Source organism: Mirounga leonina, unplaced genomic scaffold (assembly GCF_011800145.1).
Source record: "Mirounga leonina isolate KUSES-001 unplaced genomic scaffold, KU_Mleo_1.0 Mir_109, whole genome shotgun sequence".
Classification (NCBI taxonomy): Eukaryota; Metazoa; Chordata; class Mammalia; order Carnivora; family Phocidae; genus Mirounga; species Mirounga leonina.
Window position 1 is genome coordinate 1,113,686 of NW_023270244.1, and position 22,162 is coordinate 1,135,847.

The window sequence follows — 22,162 nt, forward strand, 5'->3', positions numbered from 1 at the left end:
TCAGCAGAAATAAACTGCTGAAATATCAAAGAGGATGCAGATGATAAAAGGCCTGTATGTTGGTGATGTGAAAAATCTCACCACATCCAAAGATGACATTTGAAGAGTAAGAATCAGTCGTGGAGACAGATGATAAATTGTGTGAAGATTAAAAGGAAATGGAAGCAATGAATAACAGTTTTGTAGCACTGTACAATTTATAATGGGTTTCTTACATACCTTAGAATATTAAGAAGTTAAGATAGTAATTGGTTCAAATAAGATAATTTTTAAAATCAAGGAGATTTGGCAATGTTTAAAGATAAAAAAGAGAGGAAAGAAAAAGACTGAAGCAGCTGGAGGAGGTAAAAATAAGAAGCTAACAACTCTGTTCTGCATTACACAGGCACTGAGTGGAAAGTACAGATAAGGGAAAGAAAAGTAGCAAGTTTTACCAGGACCTACTGAGCTAATGATAAGGACGAATGAGAAACTTCACTCTGCCTTTATTGCTTTTTCCAGGAAAAAGAGAGAGATCATCTTTTGAAAGTGAGAGAAGAACTGGGGGTTTCAAAGAGAAACAGTCTGTGATAGTTAAATTGTCAAGCAAGTTTAACTTTAATAGCATAAATTTTGGACCAAGTCATCATAGATCTCCACCACCTCTCACCAGTGTTTGGTGATATAGAACTGGAAATGTAGAAATCAAATACTGAGGAGAGATTCAATATTGAATATTTGCTTATGGGCTTGGCAAAAATCTACAGTGAGATAGAACCAAAAGCAAACATAATGTGACATTAATTTATAAGGGCCTCACACACTAAAATATTCTAAATATGGCTATTCTAAATATGGAAGTTCTTAATGTTTTTAAATAGCTATTAAAATATTTTCAGAAATTTGTACTGTAAAATTGACCAGATATACTTTCTTAATGGTGTTCTTAGTGTTCTATAATAACACTATTCTAACTCTATGAGATGCCTTATAGTTCATACAACACTTGTCTATGTATTATGTCATTTGATTTTCACAAGTCCAGACACAAGTCAACTTGAGTCAGGATAAAGAATTCAGATTATTTGAGTTGCTTTCAACTTTGTCAATCATGAGTTTTATTTTCCCCTACCTTTGATAAGGGCTTAGGAAAAGTCATGGTAATGTTATTACCATTAGAGAGGGAAAACAAAACAAAACAAAACACTCCTTCATTTACTAAGCATTTTTTTTTTTTTTTTGAGTTTGCTTCTACCTATGGTTTTGGTTCTCACTCTTTGCCTTGTGCCTAGCCATAAAAACCTGGGTTGTGCCTAAGACTGTGGGTTATATAAGAATGACCTCTGCACTTACAAGCTCACTGAAAGGACTTTGTAACCTAGTTTTTCTTTGGGTCTGATAAAATTCTAGGCAGTTGCAGCAATATAATTAAACACATTCAAAGTACTGAAGTTCAATCAAACAATTCAACAAATTGTACTGAGTATCTTCTCTGTGCAAATACTATAGTATGTGCTTTAAATTTACATCACAGGGGAAATAAGAACTGTTCAGGGAAGAAGTATAGGTTTTACATGATAGCAAGCTCAAGATGTGTAAGCAGATTGGTATCTCTGTCAGGAAAGCTAATGTGCTCCTGGGCTGTGATATAAGATGTCTGGCATAGGGCGCCTGGGTGGCTCAGTCGGTTGAGCGACTGCCTTCGGCTCAGGTCATGATCCCAGGGTCCTGGGATCGAGTCCAACATCGGGCTCCCTGCTCTGCGGGGAGCCTGCTTCTCCCTCTCCCACTCCCCCTGCTTGTGTTCCCTCTCTCGCTGTGTCTCTCCCTGTCAAATAAATAAATAAAATCTTTAGAAAAAAAAAAAAGATGTCTGGCATATAGAGCAAAGATGGTGATAGACTGCTTGTTTCCCTTTATATTCTTAATATCTCTCCACATCATAGGTGTGTTCATCGATGGACTCCTAGAAAACATTAGATCTATCCAGAAGAGAGTGTCCAAAGTGGTAGAGGGACTCAAAGGAATGTAATATCAGAAATATTTGGAAGAACTAGGAGTATTTAGCCAGAAAATTGAATATGAATGGGTAGCAGAAGAAGGATTATCATTATTGTGTATGACTAACAGAGGAGAAAATGAAGGTCCTTGTATTGACCTCATAGGAGGCATATTTGGGTTCAGAATGAGTAAGATTACTTCATGAGGATTTTAATTTACTATATATTAAAAGATAGACAACTTCTTGTCAGGGGCTTCAACATTGGGTGCAGGATTGCATTAAGACATATTTAAGGTCCTTTTCAAAGTCTGATTCTTCACGTACACTAATAATTTGCAAATGAGAGTGTGATTATATCTGTAGATAATATAAATAAAGCCCCATGGAAATAAAACAAAAAGATTTTTGGCATAAGGAATAATCTTTATAGAGTATGTACCATTTGAATTAGACCTTGAATGGTAGGATTTTGGCTGTAATAGTGTTGACCTCAAGCTAACAAATGATATAAGTGTGTGAGGATTGCAATTACTCACACTACAACTTACATATGAAAAGGCAGAATTTTCATTTTATCTTAAAATTTATTTGGTCATCTTCATGAAATCTCATTCACTAATATAAAGGGGAAAGTAAATAATGTATTTTTAGTGCAATCCAGGAACCTAGATTCAATCAGTTTTTAATCAGTATTTTATTTACCCCTTTAAAGTCCATCTTTTTAGGTAAGATCCTCAGTCTTTCAGGTTTTTACCTTTTCCCCTACATCTTATTTCAGATGGTATTTGGGGATATCAGTACAGGAGAGGTTCCATTACCTTGAAGCACTGGGACAAAGGGTCACTGGATTTGAATAATGTGTTTTGCCTCCTCTGGTCTCTGTGGTGACATCCCTTGCATGCCTAATTGCTTCTGGCCTTTCACTTGAAGTTGGTGGCTAGAGAAACTCATGGTCTGTATTTTTTCAGTGTGGTCAGGGCCTGGTAGCCATCTCTAAGACTCACAAGTCTCATCTTTTTTAATACTTTAGACATCCCTAGTCTAGAAGCTCCATTCTGCAGTTTTTGCTAGAGTATTACCTTGCATTTTAAAATCAGGCTTCACAGCAGGTTGACTAGATCTCAACTCAACTACCTTCTGAGTATACAGGAAATTTTAGCAGTTTTGGAAAGTAAATTCCTGCCCTTCCTCTGCCTAACTATGATGTTTTGTTCAAGGTTACTTGAATCTGGCCAGGTGATACCATCCCAAAGATCTAAGAACTAGGATAGAAATTTCTCTGTCCTTGAGTTTTCCCATACCTATCTGGATATTTCTAGAGCCACAATCCCTCATCTCACATCCTCAATGTATGAGTGAGTAAAAATATTGCTGGTTGCCATCCTCTAGCACTTCTACCTCTTTTCCATTATTCTCTGAACCAAAAAGAATAGAATTTTCTCTAGTTTACCTACCGCATAGCCACCATCTTCCTTATACCAATCTCTGGCCTAAGCCTTTATCGTGGACTGGGATATCTTGTCTTCACTCTGGGATAAACTATATCGTTTTGACCACTAGGCCTAGCTTTGGTATGTTAAACCATAAACATATCTATATTTTATCTTTTGACAATGCCTTGATTTGAAGCCTAACAATTTGCTAAAAAAAAAAAAAAATCCTATGCTCAATGTCAAAAGTGAAATATTAACTCTTTCGTTTGTATTTCTTATGTAATAATCTAAATCCTTAGCAGAAAGATGCCTTGGATTGAATAGGTCTTATACCCAAACTCACATTAATATTTCTTAAAACACTATCCCTTTTTCCCATTATACAGATATTCTGGCCTATGAATCTGATCATGCTAACTTCCCACTTAAAGCCTTTCATAATTTCCTGTTCCTTTTAAATAATCTTTTTAAATGCTTTCCTTACTAACCAGACAAGGTTAGGACCCCTGCGTGTGCTTCACTAGTTCCCATGATTCCTCTTTCATAACACTCATTATAATTTTCCTTTTTCAATGTCTGTGTTTCTTAATAGATTTGAACTCAAAATTTCCAACATCTAGCATATTGTCCATGGATATAGCAGGTGTTTAACAAATATTTGTGTGAATTATAGCTTTAATTATATATATGAGTTTATATTTCTCACCTGTAGATCAATAAATTGGTAATCTAGTTTACACAGTTCCTTTTGAAATTTGTAAATGTGATACTACTCTGGAAGATGAACCCACTGTGGCTCAGCTGACAATATCAATTTCTATTCCTCCAGAGCCAGGTTTTAGAACACAGGAAATTCACCAATAAGTGCCATCTTGTCATATTTCTTGACAAGTAATAATTTATCATCTCCTTGGGGACACCCCTACCTTGACACAAAAATTCTCTTAAACTACAAGAAGGAGATCCATCTTCATTAATACCTAAGTTGATAATGAGGACATTTCACTTTAAGATACCCAATGATCTTTCACTAATTTTTATCAACTTGCAGTTGTGCCAAGTTTTCTCACAGGCTTATTTTACCTTAAGCTGGTCCTTCTGTTTTATGAGGCTTCAATTAACTAGATTTAGTCATGTTATGGCTAGAAGGATATGACTGGAAATGGTAGCATAGAGCAATCTCTATGTAAATTGTTACTTCATTGGATAACATTTATGTTTGAAATTGGAAAATACATAAAAAGGAACTTTAATTTCCAACAAGCATATACACTAAAAAAAGAAGAGAGTGGGGCAGGCACTATTTTGATTCTAAGATAGCAACACGACTAAAAACTATTCCAAAGAAGCAAATGGCAAGAGAGGTCAATAGGCTGTGACCTATACCTACTTTATTTTAAAAACATTTTTATTGCAGAATTTTGCATTGCACAATACTAAATGCCATTAAAAAGAATGGGCAGACAAATTTAAGGTAAGTTGAGGAAGATTTTCCATTAGAAAAGGATGTTTCCATATCCATGAGGTCAGGTACTGTTTTGTTTTTTTTTCCGCCTTTCACTGGAGCCTAGAACAATGCCCCGCACGGAATAAACATTTCATACTTATTTGTTGAATGAATGAATGAATGAATGAATGAATGAATGAATGAATGAAGCAAGCAAGCAAGCAAGCAAGCAAGCTAGACTTGCGAAGGCTGAAAGATTAGTGGCTGTCAGCCCCGAAGCACACGCGCTGCTTTTCCAGCAGGCTGACTGGCATCTCCTCATTCCCTCACCTTTCTGGCAGTTCTGAATTCCCATGTTTGCCCCTCCTTCAGGTTGACCAAAATTCTGTCCCTAAAACCTTCCACTTCTCAGTCAATCCACTCCTCTCTCACAGAGACGCAGCTGTTTCCGAGGAATGCCTGGCTGAGCAAGCAGGGGCCTGGAGGGGAGTAGCTCGAGACCTTAAGGGGGAAGGCAGCCTGGGGGGCTCCGAAACAAGGATACAAAGGATCTGGACCCATATTTTTCCAGTCCTTCATAAAAACCAATCTGCTTCTTCTCATCTCCCCGTGCAGACTCCCCAGTGCCAACCTGAGTCCCACTGACCCTATGACGAGGGAAAGGACGCCAAACCACCCTCACCAGAAGAGAAGGAGAGGCCAGCGCGCCATACGCCCAGCCGCCCGCCGCTTCCCGGCGCTCGTGCGGTCCGACACTCCGCGCGGGGGTAGCGGGGGCTGAGGCGCCAGGGCAGCAGGGGGCGCGTGCGCGGGGAAGGGCGGGGAAGGAGGAGCGCCGCGCGCCAGCAGGTGGGCGCGTCCTCTCGCGCGCGTGCGCGCGCCGCGCCTTCTCCCTCACGATCCCCGCGCGCCGCGTCCCCTCCCCGCCGGGAGCGCGCACCTCCCGCTCTCGCGCCGGGTCCCTCTCCGTCTCTCCGAGCCTCACACTCCCCGGAGCTCCTGTCACGGCCGTCGCCTCGGCCGCGGCTCTCTAGCCCGGCGGCTCAGCCTCGGCCCCTCGGAGCCGCGTCCCAGGCCTCTTTCCCCTCCTTCCGCCACTCCCTACCCTTTCCCGCCCTTCTCTCCCACCCCGTCCACCGAGAGAGCCTGGATACGAAGCAGGCGGGCTTGAGAAGGGAGTTGGATAAATGGAGGTGCCGCGCCTGGATCATACCCTCAACAGCCCCACCAGCCCCTGTGAGGAGGTGATCAAAAACCTCAGCCTGGAGGCCATTCAGCTGTGCGACCGGGACGGTAAGAGCGACGGGGGCTGTGAGGAAAGGGGCCGAGCCTGTGGCCAGGCGCCGCGGCCGCCCCGACTCGGCCGACCCTGCTCACCCGGGCATCAGGGTCTTTTGTTGTCCCCCCATACAAATAAATACAGGTGGGGCTCCTCTCCGCTCATCCGCCCTCCCCGCAGACGCTAGAAACAAAAGGACCCCAGGGCTCGCTCGTTGGCGCGGAAAGTCGCGTTAGTCTCCGGCAGCGGCGCCCCTCGGCGTCCTCGCCCGCCTGGCCCCGCGCGGAGGAGCTGCCCGGGCGAGGGCGCCGTTCCCGCCCGCCGCTCCTGCCCGGGACGAGGTGTTTCCGATGGTGCCGCAGTCCGGGTTTCCAGGGTCTACCGGAACCGAAGGGGAAATGCCCTCTGGGTGCTTTCAGTACCCCTTCTTTCCACCGGCTCACGCTAGTTAGCATTCTCAGCCCAGAAACTATCATTTCCTTTTTTAAACCTCCCCTCTTCAGACCCCCCAAATTCATTAATCTTTTTGTGCTCTTAAATAGGGATTGGGATGGCGGTTTTTCCAGTGAAGGGGCGCGGGGGCGGGGGGTGCGTTTCAGCACCATGGATAGCCACAAGCTTCGTGGTTTGGGGCTGTGACTCAGAAACTGTCAAAAATCTGTAAAGAAGTGGCCTAATATATCTGCTGTGGTACAGTGTATGTGGCGAGTACTCACCATTGTGTCTTGATATTATATAGCTTATTCTATTGTTAAAGTTGGCAGTCTCCTAAAGAAGGAAGTGATTGAACACAGGTTTGAGCGTTAAAGAGATAAGCTAGTACTGTGTGCAATATGGGTAGCTAGCGTGTAGTGCTTCTGTGTTATTTGGAGTAGTTGAAGAGTCAGTGCTATTTCAGTGATGTGGAATAAAACTTCATTTGTAAGAGTCATCTGATTAGTAGTTGATTGGCCAAATAATTGTAAAATCGAACATGTGACAAAGGAAAAACCATTTACATGTTGTCAAGATGACCCTGAACACTTTGGGCTATAAATGGAATCAGTGATTAACAGTATATGGAGACGATAATTTAAATATATTTTTTTAGCCAGGGTTATGTAGGAATACTAGTGTGCTCACAATAAGGCCATGAAATTTATCAGTATGTTATCCAAATAGAGAGCAGAGGTCTTGTTTCTAAAGTCATTTAGATAACTTGGTTAGGTGTTGCTCTACAGTATAGTTTAGGTCAACTGAACACTGAATTTCTGTTTATTAATAAATTTAGGACACAGAATAATTGACCTTTGAAGCCAAAACCACTTTAAATAATTTCTGGAAAAGGTATAGTATTGATAAATAAATACTCTTGCAAAAGCTGTTTATAATTCCTTTATCCTTAGGTCACCATAGTAATAGGTGCACATATTTATGGCATCTAAAAAAAAAAGTAATCATTTTGGCATTCCATATATAAACTTGCATTATTAGACTATAGAGATTATTTTTAATATACCACGTAGGAAATTGTATAGTATACTTTTTCTGTATGTATCCTTTTTCTGGTGTTACCATTGTAAATGTTTGGATTTTCCTAGATGGTTTGACAGAAAACCAAGAATCTAGTAAAAGTAGATTTCACCTTCATTTACTTCAGTGATTTACCTAAAGCTTATTACTGTAGTTATTGGAAATAGGCAATTCATAGTTACTCCTCAGAACCCCGTAATCTTAATACTTAAAATTGCATTTACCACATTTTCAAAGATATTAAGGAAAATAAAGTTTTTTTTCTTTTTTATGAAGCTTATAGAATTAACAAAACTAGTGCTGCATTTATGTGGTCTCTTCTTGTAGAGTAGTAGCTATTTTATTTTTGGTAATATTTTTTAGTTGTTTCAGTTTACATTATGAATCCTGCAAAATGAAAAAATTAACATTTAATAGGGGGGTGCTGGCACTTAGCAGTATCTATGAAAATTACTTATTTGAAGACTTCTAATGATTCAACATAGATTAATAGGGTTTCATTTTATAAAATATATCAACAAATACAAAGAGCTAACTCTTCTATTAAAATATGTAAAAATTAGGAATAGCTTGTGTAGAGATGTTATTAAATGTTTAACTTTTTATTTTGTGACTCTACATGTCAATTCCAAAATATATGTTTATTTTTGGCAGAACAATTTTAAAATGTTACATTAAGTTTGTCAAGCAGAACTTATTTATCATAATCTTATAGTGAGAAATACTCAACTAGATATTATTTACTCCCTTCACTTCCTCTCAGGTCTTATTATTTTACTTCTGTAAATATATAATAGAAAGATTAGGATGTGGCAGAAGATCTGTTATATGCTTGAGTACATAAAATGATAAATTTTAATAATTTTATGATCATAGAAATACATTTATTTTGTTTTCTCTTTACTTTTCTCTATTCTTCTATTAATCTGGTGTTGGAAAAAAATGAGCACAAACTTCTTGGAAGTAGATAAAATAGAATAGGAGAAAATATAATATTATTGTTAAATATATGTTTCCTTTTACTTTCTCCACTTATAGATGTTTTTAATTTTATAATGTTTTATATATTTTATCAACTAAGTTATACCTGCTGGTAAACTGTATGTCTTTCTTATGTTTCCTTGGCTCTTGTATATTTTTTCTTTCACTTGCTATTTTCTTATAAATTAATCCATATACATAATTAGCAATAATTCACAATGTTTCTTTTTTTTCATAGTTTCTCCAAGTATTTAACAGTTGGAAGAATTTGGAATATAATCCAAGCAGTCATATAATTGGACTTTTTAATTAAGCAAGAGGATTCTTCTCCACACACATTATTTCATGTATACTTTTATCCTAGGCATGTGTGCTTTAGTTACTAATATATGGTCTCTGCCTACATGTTACTTGTAGTTCAAAATGAGGATTCTGATGGACTTCTATTAGGAAACCTTTGAATATGTGCTGTAGATCTAGTACTTTCTATAATCTCTGTTTCAAGTAGAAGAGTGTTTCTGTTCCTCTATCTCTGCTGTGTTGAAGTATCCTCAAGTTGCACATATGATCTACTTTAATTGTAGATTTTCTAAGGAAGTTTAAGGATAAAAAAAACATTAATTGCTCATCGGGAAGCATTGATAATATGGGGACCCATTTCCTGTTTGTTTCTTCACATAGATACTTCAGACCCTAATTGACCTGTGACAAGACAGAACAGCACCGAACCCCACACACATAATTCTACATTACTTCTACTTCTCTTCATTTTTCTTAAAATCATGCATAGACAGATAAATAGATAGATAGATGGATAGATAGATATCTCAAAGCTTTCTTTCCTTCTGAAAGGGAAAGATTTATTTATGTATATGGTGTTTTATATGCATTCAAGCTCCCTGCACTCTTGTTACAATAGCAAGGGAGAAAATACAAAATTAATTTGTTGTATGGCACTTAAATCCACCCCCAAGGCTTCCTACGTTTAACAAGTATTATTTCCATGATTATTTTATGACTGCCTAGATATGGCTTATGGAGTTTATGATGCTACTCAGCAAGGGAATACATTTTAAGGAAATTGCAGAGAGAACCTGACAGATTTCCATGTCTTTGTGTCTAACAATAGTTTTATGAAGGAAAAGAAAAAAAGGTTTTCTCCTTTTTACATATTTAAAAAAGATAAATTCCTTTTAGTTTTGACTTTATCATAGCTACTTAAATTATAAATCAGTTGTGACTTTTTTATGCTTATTGATATGTGAATTAAACAAATTTTAACTTTGGAAATATAACACAAAAATGCTTACTAGTTAGCACAGTGCTGTAATAGATAATCCTTAATGACATTTTCTGAAGCAGACATCTAGGAATAGTACCCATAACTGTTACCTTTAATAGTACAAGAACACAAGGTAGTCATTGCTCTGTCTCACTGACATTCATATGCCATAGTGGCAATAGCATTTTAGAATCAGACAGACCTCTGACAGAATATTGGCTCTTGATAGATATATTACATTAGGCAAATTACTTAACCTGTTTTTAGCTTTAAGCTTTCTCATGTAAAATTGACATAACAATGTCAGTCCTGTAGGATTTTTAAAATAATTACATGAAGTATTTTCTATCATTTCTTATAATTCTTGACACAAAATAGAGAATAATTATTATTGTAAATGGACTATTATTCTCCGCATACCTTCTTGAGTTCAGCTATTGTTTTTTATTTTTTTTTTTTGTCCAATGTTTAGATCTTTGTTTTTCATTTCAGTTGGTTTTATTCACTTAGTAAATCCTTCTTATGTCACTTCAACTTCATGAGTAGACAATGGAAACTGTAAATTCTCAATTAAAAAAATAGTTAACTTTAAACCACAGTTACAGTACTCTATCTTTTGCTTATATTTATCTATCCCATCAATGATATCTTTGTCAGCCTTAATCCTAAAAGCTCTTTTCAGCTTCTACTTCAGACCTGCTGTTTGCGGCATTTTATGTGCCTTGTGACCTTGATAATTGCTTTGGGTAGGTATTTGTATCAGAACCTTCTGTTCTTGATTTAACATTTTTCTCTTCATGATTTTTTATTCTAAGGTAGATATGTACCAGCACATGTAACCTCTGGATTCATTTCTTTGACCCAGATATGACTATAGAGATGCTGTAAATTTTTACTTAGTATGGAACACAACAAAAATAAAAGACAAACTAAAAGAAACAAACAAAACGCTTTAAAGTCATCAGATTATGTTAAACCAATTCATATTCTTGGTAGGGGTTCTAATTCATTCCCAGAGAAGATGAAGTTATTAGAATAAAAGTCACATCAAAGGATATGTGACCAGACTCCCTCCAGTGGTAGAATAACTGATATGTTATAAGTAGTAACACTGGCAACTTGCTTTATTGCCAAGGTAAGCCAGTCAGAAATTCACTCTATAGAGCAGTAGACAACTTCTAAGTTACTTGGTTTCTCACTGCTGATATACCCCCTCATTTAGGCCCAACCTTGATCTTTCCTTAACTTTATGTGAATATAGTTTACTGATTATTTTTATATATTATCTTGGACTTCAGAAATAACAGCAGCTGCATCAATTTCTGCAGTAAGTATAATCCTTCTAGTTTCTGATTTTCCTTGTCTGCCCTTAGTAATTGCATTTTAGTTTTTCCTTACAGCATTTGCCTCTTTCTTGGGTTTATTTTCCACTTCTCTTAAATTTCTCTGTAAGAATCTTTTTACTGTTATTTAAATTGTGTTTTTACTATTTTAAAGCATTTGCCTTATTCTTTAATATCTTTTAACATATTTTATTATTATTACACAGTGGTTAAATTGTCTTTTTAAGCAGGCTGTATTTTATACACATATACATTTGAGAAGTAAAATCAGGATTTGTGGAAGACTTCTCATAGAAACGTATAGAAACGCTGAAGAGTTGTCAACAGGAAAAAATAGGTAGGCAGTATCAGCATGTTCTGTTTGTGGAAAGATAGTGAGTGGCAAAGGTGTAAAAGAAATCCAAAAATAATTACAAACTTTGTGATTGAATTTTCAAGCAATATGAAAAGTGATAAGGAGTAATTTTAGGATTTTAAGTCTGGGAAATCAGAAGTAAAGTAAAAAGAACATTTATATTAAGATATTTGGAAACTAACAGTAAGAGACTTCCTTGGAAACTGAAACATTTAACAATTCCTCTTATGTTCTGGAGAAAAGAGTTCTAGAATGATAAAGAGCATTGTTCATAGAACTATATATTCCACAGGGGATACTAGAACTTAAGAGGAAATTAGGGTTTGACTTCAGTTTTAGAGTGACTTCTGATCAGCTTTGTATCTCACCCCTTAAAGGAAAGGAGTGACTACATGCTGGAGAAGGCCAACTTTGAACCCTAAAGATGAAATAAATCTACATTCCAGGTTTGTTAAAAAAAGGTAGACAAGATATCAGGATTTTGAAGTTACTCCATAGATGTGGGTTAAACAAAAAGTATCATAACTCTGAATAGTATTGTAGTTAGTTTTGTTTGTGATATTGTAACTATTTGCACCAAGTTTGTAGTTCATTTTAAAAGGACTTTTCTGTGGATATTTTTGTTTATATGATGTTTGTTGTAGTGGTTGTGGCAACTAATGTAAATAAATCTGTCTTTTTGTTTTCCATAGCCTGTGGGAGTGTTGCTATCTAATAATAGTATGAAAAGCTTATAGCTTCCCTAGACATATGCCATTAGAGACAAAGCACAAAAATTTTTTCAATATACTTACTTTGATTTTCTTGAAAAATAGTGTTTTGTTTTATAAACTTGAATGTTGGTGAATCTGTCAGTCTTTAAAATTTTAAAAGTTGATAAATGCAAACAAGAATGGCAGTTTTTTAATATTACTAAATGATGTTAATGATTGATTTTAAAGTTATACCTATGATAGAGAAGAGACATCAGCAAGTTATAGTCCTTGGGCCAAACTGAAAACCTACTGCCAGTTCTTCTAAGTAAAATTTTATTGGAACCAAACCATGCCCTTCTGTTTATATATTGTCTGTAGCTGCTTTCTTGCTACAAAGGCTGAGTAGCTGTGACAGTAGATCATATAGCTTACAAACCTTAAAATATTTATTATCTGGTCTTTTCCAGGGAACGTTTGCCAACTCCTAGCATAGAGGATTGAGAAAATAAATTAATCTTTATTAGTAAAGATTAATAAATTAATCTTGAAAATACTGAGGAAGAGTTTCTGACAAAAATTGTATAATCACTCTGTTTTTATATACTACTGGGGTTTTGAGATACTGCAGGTCAGGTAGAGAGCTGTAGAAAGCTACCTAGCTCTGTATGGAGGCAGTCAAAGATGCCTTTGGGTCTGATAGGCAGTGAAAGAAACAAGCCCTGATTTTAACTTAAAATCTAGTCTTCATATAAGTAACTTTAGAAAGAAATACTAGTTATGCATTAGTATTTCCAGGCACAGTTATAATTCTATCAATAGAAAGGTTTTAAAGTGTCAAAGATGATGATGTGAACTTTGAGAAATATGGATAGTTATGATACATACTACAACAATTTATGTATATATCATATTTTTCCTTGTAAACCAAATCCTCATTGAAAAAGAGTCAAGGTTGTGTTTTTTTTTTTTTTTTTTAAGAGTAAAGGTCTTATTCATCTTTCTGTCTTCCACAGTCTAATGTAGGGCTTCTCAATCTATCCGTATTTTGCTTTTTTCAGTATTTTAATCTATCATTGGCTGATACTTCACAAAAATATAATAAAATGAATTATTAGAAAATGAAATTTAAAAGATCCTAAAAGATTCAACAAACATGAAAATCTCTGTCAAATTCCTATAAAAGTTTCCAGATTCTTAATTCTAATTTTTATATTTATCTCATCAGAGCCTGGTAAATAGTTTGCAGATCACACTTTGAGTATAATGGCTGGAAGATAGTGCCATTCTATTCTTGTTCAATGATTAATTTTTTGGTACTAAACTTAATCAGTTTGATTGTTTCCTTTTGTTCTTTTACTTGCATGTAATTTTTTCTATTTATTTATGGATGTATTCCAACTTTAGGGTCTGTGTTAAGAACAGGAAAAAAAAAATCCAAGAATGAATGTAACTTGGATCATTGCATTTAAAGGATTTGCTGGCATTTAGGGAGACAATAAATTTCAATAGATAAATATAATAACATGTAATAGTATAATAGAATGTAGAAAAGAAAGTAGTTAATTCTGTCTTGAGTCTCTCAAGATGGCTTTACAGAGGAAGCAACATTTTTTTCTGTATATTGAAAGAAAAATAAAAACTTGCCAGGAGAAGTGGGATAAAGGCATTTCTGGTTGAGATAAGAGCATATATAAAGGCATAAAATCACGCATGTTCTAGCAATACATGGCGTTTAGTATTATTGGGAAAAAAAAGTATTCCTTGTAGGAAAGTAAACTGAAAACTAGTTAGGGCTAACTAGCTTATGCCATGATAGGAGTTTGGATTTATCTCGTTTGAAATCTTTTTAGTAGATTTCAAATTTTCTAATTTTTAGAGAACCCTTTTTTTTTTAACGTTTTGCAGAACTCTAACAAGTAAAAATAACTTTTAATTAGTGTACATCTATCCTGTAATTTCAAACTTAACAGCATTTTTCAATAAATTCAGTCAATGAGTATAGTGAGAAATTAAAATTAGCAGTTATACTTGGAAGTTGCTATTTTATATCAGCCTCAACATCCACTTTATTTCTGTATTTTATTTTTATTGCATTATGCCTAGGAAATTCTGGTTCACAGAATTTCAAATTCAAATAAGTAGTGACAATTGCTAAAGTTTTTAAGCTCATTTTTCTTTCTCAGGATACTCTTCAAATTAACTGATTCAGACTTAAGTAGAAATAGTAAGATTTTTTTTCAAGTTGAATCAAAGAGTAAGTGTTCCTTTTGGAGGCAGGTGATGGACTCTGTTCATCAGTCAGTTCATTTTTTTCACTGTTCAGTGAGAAAATAATGTATCTTGTAATATTCTGAGGTATTTTGGTACCTTTTTTTTTTTAAAGCTCATACCTTTGTGTGCTGATCTCTTAAAATTTCAGAGCAGTTAAATTTATTTTACTTGCATGATTAATCTTAACTGTAAGGATCAGTTTCATTACTGACAATTTATATGCATTTATAAGCTTGGTAATATTGTGACTGTATTATCAAATTGAGTTTCTTCAGCTTATTAAAGAGCTAAATAATCAAATTCGTTTGCTCATTATATTTGAAAGATGTTTATCAAAGGTTTTTTTTCCTTTTTTATTGAAGTATAGTTGATATACAATGTTACCGTAGTTTCAGGTGAACAACATAGTGATTCCAAAACTCTATACTTTATGCTATACTCACCACAAATGTACCTACCATCTGTCACCATGCAATGCTATTACAATCCCATTGACTATATACTCTTTGCTGTAACTTTCATCCTCATGACTTACTCATTCCATAAGTGGAAGCTTGTACCTCCCACTTCCCTCACACATTTTGCCCATTCCTACACCCTCTTTCCCTCTGTCAACCATCAGTTCTCTGTATTTATGGTTCTGTTTCTGCTTTTTCTTTGTTTATTCATTTGTTTTGTTTTTTAAATTCCACAAATAAGTAAAATCATATAGTATTTGCCTTTCTCTGATTTATTTCATTGAGCATTATATCCTCTAGGTCCATCCATGGTGTAGCAAATGGCAAGATCTCATTCTTTTTTATGATTGAGTAATATTCATATGTATATATCACATCTTCTTTGCCCATTCATCTATTGATTGACACTTAGGTTGCTTCCATATCTTGGCTATTATAAATAATGCTACAATAAACATAGGTGTGCATATATCTTTGAGATAATGTTTTTGCTTTCTTTGGGTAAATACCCAGTAGTGGAATTACTGGATTGTATGGTATTCCTATTTTAAATCTTTATCAAAGTGTTTTTAGGGGCGCCTGGGTGGCTCAAGTTGGTTAAGCGGCTGCCTTCGGCTCAGGTCATGATCCCGGGGTGCTGGGATCGAGCCCCGTGTCAGGCTCCCTGCTCGGCGGGAAGCCTGCTTCTCCCTCTCCCACTCCCCCTGCTTGTGTTCCCTCTCTCGCTGTCTCTCTCTGTCAAATAAATAAATAAAATCTTTAAAAAAAAAAGTGTTTTTAAATTAATAAATAAAGTATTTCTTGTTTCTTTTGAAGCATTTATATCTTTTTTCAGGATAGCTGACTAAGTTTCATATGAAAAATGAATTTTGAAATTTTCTATTCATAGTATTATAATTAGCTCAGTAAAAAAAAAAAAAAAAACCCTTCAACTTAAATGATGGTTTATATATGATTACTTAAAACTATTTTGAGGGGCGCCTGTGTGGCTCAGATGGTTAAGTGGGATCGAGTCCCATATCTGGCTCCTTGCTCAGCAGGAAGCCTGCTTCTCCCTCTCCCACTCCCCCTGCTTGTGTTCCCTCTCTTGCTGTCTCTCTGTCAAATAAATAAATAAAATATTTAAATAAAAAAATAAACTATTTTGAAATATCTTAATATCCAGTTCTTATTAGTAAACAATTACTACTTAATGAAGCTGGCAATAGCTTTTATAGGAGCTACCACTCCTGAAATTTAAAAAATTTTTTCTACTTTCCTTAAGATAGCTGTCCCAATATTTTTTTTCTTTCTTTTTTTTCAGTATTTCTGACAATTGTTGATGATGAGTTAAAAAACTGACTTAGACATTAAAAGTTTCTTCTCCACTGTGTATTGTTTTATCATTCTTAAATTTATGTTTGAAAAACTACTACAAAAGTAAGTGGAGAAATCTGCCACATTCATATTCTCATCCACTTAAATTAGAAAGATTTTACATAATCTCAGCATTTGAATTAATTAACTATATGTGATGGATAATATTTATTCTCTTATATTCAGGCATGTACCAATGTTTTATTTCAGTTTTTTGGTAACAGTTTAGTAATTTAACATGTTTGTTGTAATGTCAGAAATGTCAGAAAAAAGCTAACGTAAAAATCTGTTGGCTGTGATTAAACTGGAAGTACGAGATACAAGAAAGGAGCTGTTGCTGATGGCTAAATTTGCCAAAATGGGAGACTGGGTGTATTTTGACACCAGTAAATAAGGTAGTTTGTTGGTTGGAGGGAATGTGAAAGAGTAGCCTTGATAACAAGCTATTAAATAAAGCCTTTCCTGGACAAATTAGGTTTCAGATGCCTGTGCAATACCTAGATGGAAATGACCAAAAGACTGTTAGAAATGTCCATCTATGTCTCATAGGCAGGGAATTTGAGGATAAAGATGGTTTTCTGGGTTTTTGTTTCTCCTTTGTCAGGTTTTCTTTACTTCATCCTCTAGTCAGTCCTTTAGACCCATGTCAAATTGTTGAACTGCTCATTAGAATAAGTAAATTTGAATGCTGGGCTCTTTTATTTGTGGTGTCTAAAAGGAACATTTGAAAATTAATTACTTTTGATATAATTAAACTTGGCTAGGGTGTGGTTAAATAATGAGGCAATTAACATGGGAGAAATACAGTTGGCCTAAACTCTGTACTAGATAGGTCTTTTTTTTTAAAATTTTATTTATTGGGGCGCTTGGGTGGCTTGGTCTGCTGGGCGTCTGCCTTTGGCTAAGGTCGTGATCCCAGGGTTCTGAGATCGAGTCCTGCATCAGGTTCCCTGCTCAGCGGGGAGACTGCTTCTCTCTCTCTCCCTCTACTCTGTTTTATTTGACAGAGAGAGAGATAGCGAGAGTAGGAACACAAGCAGGGGGAGTAGGAGAGGGAGAAGCAGGCTTCCCGCCGAGCAGGGAGCCCGATGCCCCCTCGACGTGGGACTCGAACCCAGGACCCTGGGATCATGACCTTAGCGGAAGGAAGACACTGAACAACTGAGCTACCCAGGTGCCCCATGTACTTGATAGATTTCTCCCATTAAGTGTATGATAATCTGTGTTTACTGTGGAAATATACTAGATTAGTTTTTCCCTCTTTGGCAACATAGTCTGCAGTACATAAAATAAACAAACTGTTGGAATTCAAATTAGCAGAAAAATAATGACATTGGAGCTCGAAGAAAAACTAAAATCTTCACCAAAGGTATTTCTAAGGCTTTCATAGTGAATGTATATTTCCAAGATTTTCTTTTGATTTGAATCCACTAATTTTAATGTTTCCTAGGGTTTTTATTGAATTGCTAGCCTAAGTAGGACATAGTCTTTCTTACACTTAATTTTTGTGTATGTGCCTTTTTTTTTTTTTTTTTGCAGATTCTTGGTGTTTAAGTTTAGATAAATCTTCCTTTTTTAAAAAAAAAAAAAGATTTTATTTATTTTGACAGAGACACAGCGAGAGAGGGAACACAAGCAGGGGGAGTGGGAGAGGGAGAGGCGGCTTCCCACCAAGCAGGGAGCTCGATGCGGGGCTAGATCGCAGGACCCTGGGATCATGACCTGAGCCGAAGGCAGACGCTTAATGACTGAGCCACCCAGGTGCCCCAAATCTTCCTTTTTAATAAATACAGTTTTTGTATAATTTTTTCAAAGCTGAGTGTTTGAGCCTATTTATATATTGTCCTTTTCTAGTGCAGTTCACTATATCCAATATTAATTTCTGTAAGGCTTGATATGGCTTTTTTGGTTGTTATTTTTAGTGATTTTAAAAAAAGGGAAAACCTAATGACTGAAAAACAGTGGTTCTGGAATTTGCTGTTTATTCTATTTGTTTTGCTAAAAGCTTTACTTGTTCAAATTCTAGTAATACAATTTACAGTAATAAAATTCAAGGTTGAAATAGTGATAAATATTCCAAATACAATCTAACCACCTCTACCAGAATTTTTATTCTGCACCATATATTGTAGAAGTGTATCTTCTTCTATATAAATATTTCTGAGATCTTCACCAATATTTCTAAAAGCTTCCTGTGATCAACAATGAACTTTTTCTTCACTGTACTTCATAATCATTTCAAGAATTTTTTTTCATCTTTTGCCTATAGATTAATAGTTTATAATTTTACTTTTCTGACATATCGAGTCCTTTTGGTTTCATTATAATGTATTAATATTTTAATGAAAATCTTAACTATTTTATTTCCCTGGAAATATGCATGATGCTACATAGCACAAATAATGTATTTGTGTTATTTACTTATTTTCATTGCACTTTAAAATGTAGATATGCTGGCCTTTAAGAAAGCCTGACATGAAATCTAAACTTACAAAACACATTAATCAGGGAATAATTATTTTCCCTACCATAGTGTTTCTCTGTCATTTCTCTAGTATTCTTAATTGTTTTCTGCAGAAGAATTTGACAGAAAGGCAAAATGGCACTGAAATGTAATACCAACTAAATTGTCTTAAATAATGGTGTCTTAAATTATGAAATTCTTATGAGGGGAAGTATATATTAGACACTAGAAATTCAAAGATTTTTAGCTTCATCTATTTACAGGCCATTTCAAGTATAGCTAAATTGTAATCATGCTGACAAATTTTTCTTTTTTTTTTTTTTAATTTTTTATTTATTTGACAGAGAGAGAGACTGCGAGAGCAAGAACACAAGCAGGGGGAGTGGGAGAGGGAGAAGCAGGCTTCCCGATCCCAGGACCCTGAGATCATGACCTGAGCCAAAGGCAGATGCTTAATGACTGAGCCACCCAAGTGCCCTGTGCTGACAAATTTCAAAAGCACTCTTAGAATTTTGCACTTGTATCATTTACCTAGGAGTTTGCAATCTTGTTATTCAGCTTTCTATCAACATTTCTTTATTTTTTTCCTTTTCTTTGAGCACACAGAACTCTTATGAAATGTTAAAAGCACTATTTTTAAGTAAAACATGACTCTTAAGAAAGCTGAGTGTGGTAGTGTAAGAAAACAGAAAGGAGTAAAAAGATTTTACCCAGAATAGTTTTTATCAGATTAAAAAGTAGTTTTGTAAAACATTTGCATCAAGTAATGTGTTATACTAACAATATAAGGTATCATAATTTATTTTGGTGCCAGAATTTATTTTAATTGCTTTTAAAATGACTTTTATTGTCTTGTATTATCACTGAGGGTCTGCAAATGGCTTATTTTCATTTTTCTGTAGTACTGTACTACTTTTTATGGGGAAATTATATTCTTTACTTTTATAATGCAAGAACTTTCAAAAGTGTTGTGTAAATGCCATCGGTATATTGTGTATGAACCCCAGTGGGCACACAGGATATAATCAATTAGGCCATGGAAGAAAATAATAGAACTTCTATTAATATTTTTATCTCAGCTAAAATAAGTAAAAAATAAGTGATTAATCTTTACATATGTAGATTAATATCAGGTATATCAAACTGTTATGTATACTGAATGTGCATGAGGTACCTTTATATAATTGGTAAATGGAATTGAGAAATGAAAAATATTAGTGTTTCATAAGACACCTATTGATATGCTTTCTCCATTCTGATGTATCCATTCTTTTGTGATCTGTTTTCCAACTGTGACAACTCTTTAAACCAGATATCTAAATCAGATTTAGAGCTCATTGTTTAAATTGCTATATCATAAAATGTTGAGCCAAGATTCTCAAAAAGAGCACATATTCATATATATCTCTTATAATAAGTAAAAATAAATTATTTTAAAATATTACATATTTTATCAGTTTCCTTCTATTTTTTCCATAGTCTATAATTTTCATAACATATTAGCATGGTAATATGTGTATATAATTTCTAAAGAATTGACTGCACTTATGTACCCACTCAGGATTTTTTTATATAGGGGCACCAGATCAGAAATTTTAACAACAAATTTTTATTCATTCTATTTTTACACATCTTGCTTTATACAACAAGGCATATCTGTAATAAATTAATCCACCCAACATTCAAATTTGAGAAATTTCAATGTATAACTATGTATGGTGATGGATGTTAACCAGACTTACTGTGGCCATCATTTTGCAATATATACAAATATCAAATCATTACCTTGTATACCTGAAACTAATATAATGTTGTCATTTTATCTCAATAAAAATATATTTAAGAAATTGTTTTTGATGATAAGGAAAGGGTATATAATTGTGTGATATATTCAAATATGCAGTATAGTATTATAGTATTATAGTATTATTTACTATAGTCACTATGATGAACATTCCATTCCATGACTTACTCATTTTATAACTGGAAATTTATACTTTTTGGACCCCTTTACCCATTTTGCCACCCCATCCTACTCCACCCCACTGCCTCAGACTACCACCAATCTGTTCTCTATATCCATGAGCTCATTTTTTGTTTTTGTTTTTTTTTGTTTTTTTAGATTCTACATGTAAGTCATTTGTCTTTTTCCGTCTGACTTACTTCACTTAGAGTAATGCCCTCAGTGCCCATCCATGTTGCCACCAATGGCAAGATTTCAATTTTTTATGGCTGAATGATATTCCATAAATATACCACATTTTGTTTATCCATTAGTTTGTTTCCATGTCTTGGCTATCATAAATAATGCTGCAGTGAACATGGAGGTATAATATCTTTTTGAATTAGTGTTTTTGTTTCTTCAGATGAATTCCCAGAGTAGAATTGCTGGATCATATGGTACTTCTATTTTTAACTTTTTGGGGAATCTCCATACTGTTTTCCATAGTGATTGCACCAATTTGCATTCCCACCAACAGGGCCCAAGAGTTCCCTTTTCTTCAAATCCTTGCCAACACTTGTTATTTTTTGTCTTTTTGATAATAGCCATTTAACAGGCATGAAGTAATATCTTTTTATATTTGATTTGCCTTTCCCTAATGCTTAGTAATGTTGAGCATCTTTTCACATGTCTGTTGGCTACCTGTATTTTTTTTTGAAAAGTGTCTATTCAGATATTCTGCTCAATTTTAATCAGATTGTTTTTTGCTATTGAGTTTTGTGGGTTTTTATATATTTTGGATATTAACCCCTTGTAAGATATATGATTTGCAAACATTTTCTTTCATTCAGTAGGTTCTGTTTTTTGTTGTGGATTTTCTTTGCCATGCAGAAACTTTTTAGTTTGATATAATCTCATTTGTTTATTTTTGCTTTTGTTGCCTTTATTTTTAATGTCAAATGTAAAAAATCTTTGCCAAGACCAGTGTCAAGAAGCTTACCGCCTATGTTTTCTTTAGAGTTTTATGGTTTCAGGTCTTAACATTCAAGTATTTAATCCTTTTTGAGTTGATTTTTGTGTATGATGTAAGATAATGATCTGGTTTCATTGTTTTGCATGTGGCTATCCCAATTTTTCCAATGCCATTTATTAAAGAGTCTGTCCTTTTCCTGTTGTATATTCTTGGCTCCTTTGTCACAAATTAATGGACCATATATGTGTGGGTTTATTTCTGGGCTCTCTCTTCTGTTCTATTGATATATGTGTCTGTGTTTGTGCCAATATCATATTGTTTTGATGATTGTAGCTTTGAAATATGGTTTGAATTTAGGAAGTGTGATGCCTACAGCTTTGTTCTTTATCA

General features: G+C 35.0%; 1 protein-coding gene across 1 annotated transcript in view; it reads left to right on the plus strand.

Annotated features, from left to right (window-relative positions):
- Positions 1-5,802: 5,802 nt before the first annotated feature.
- The window catches only part of LOC118019941 (phytanoyl-CoA hydroxylase-interacting protein-like), an 82,592-nt gene continuing 66,232 nt past the window's right edge, over positions 5,803-22,162 (plus strand). Inside the window, exon 1 of the mRNA XM_035019648.1 lies at positions 5,803-6,154. Within this exon, the coding sequence (XP_034875539.1) occupies positions 6,049-6,154 (106 nt within the window). The 5' untranslated portion in view covers positions 5,803-6,048. The remainder of the gene's footprint in view (positions 6,155-22,162) is intronic.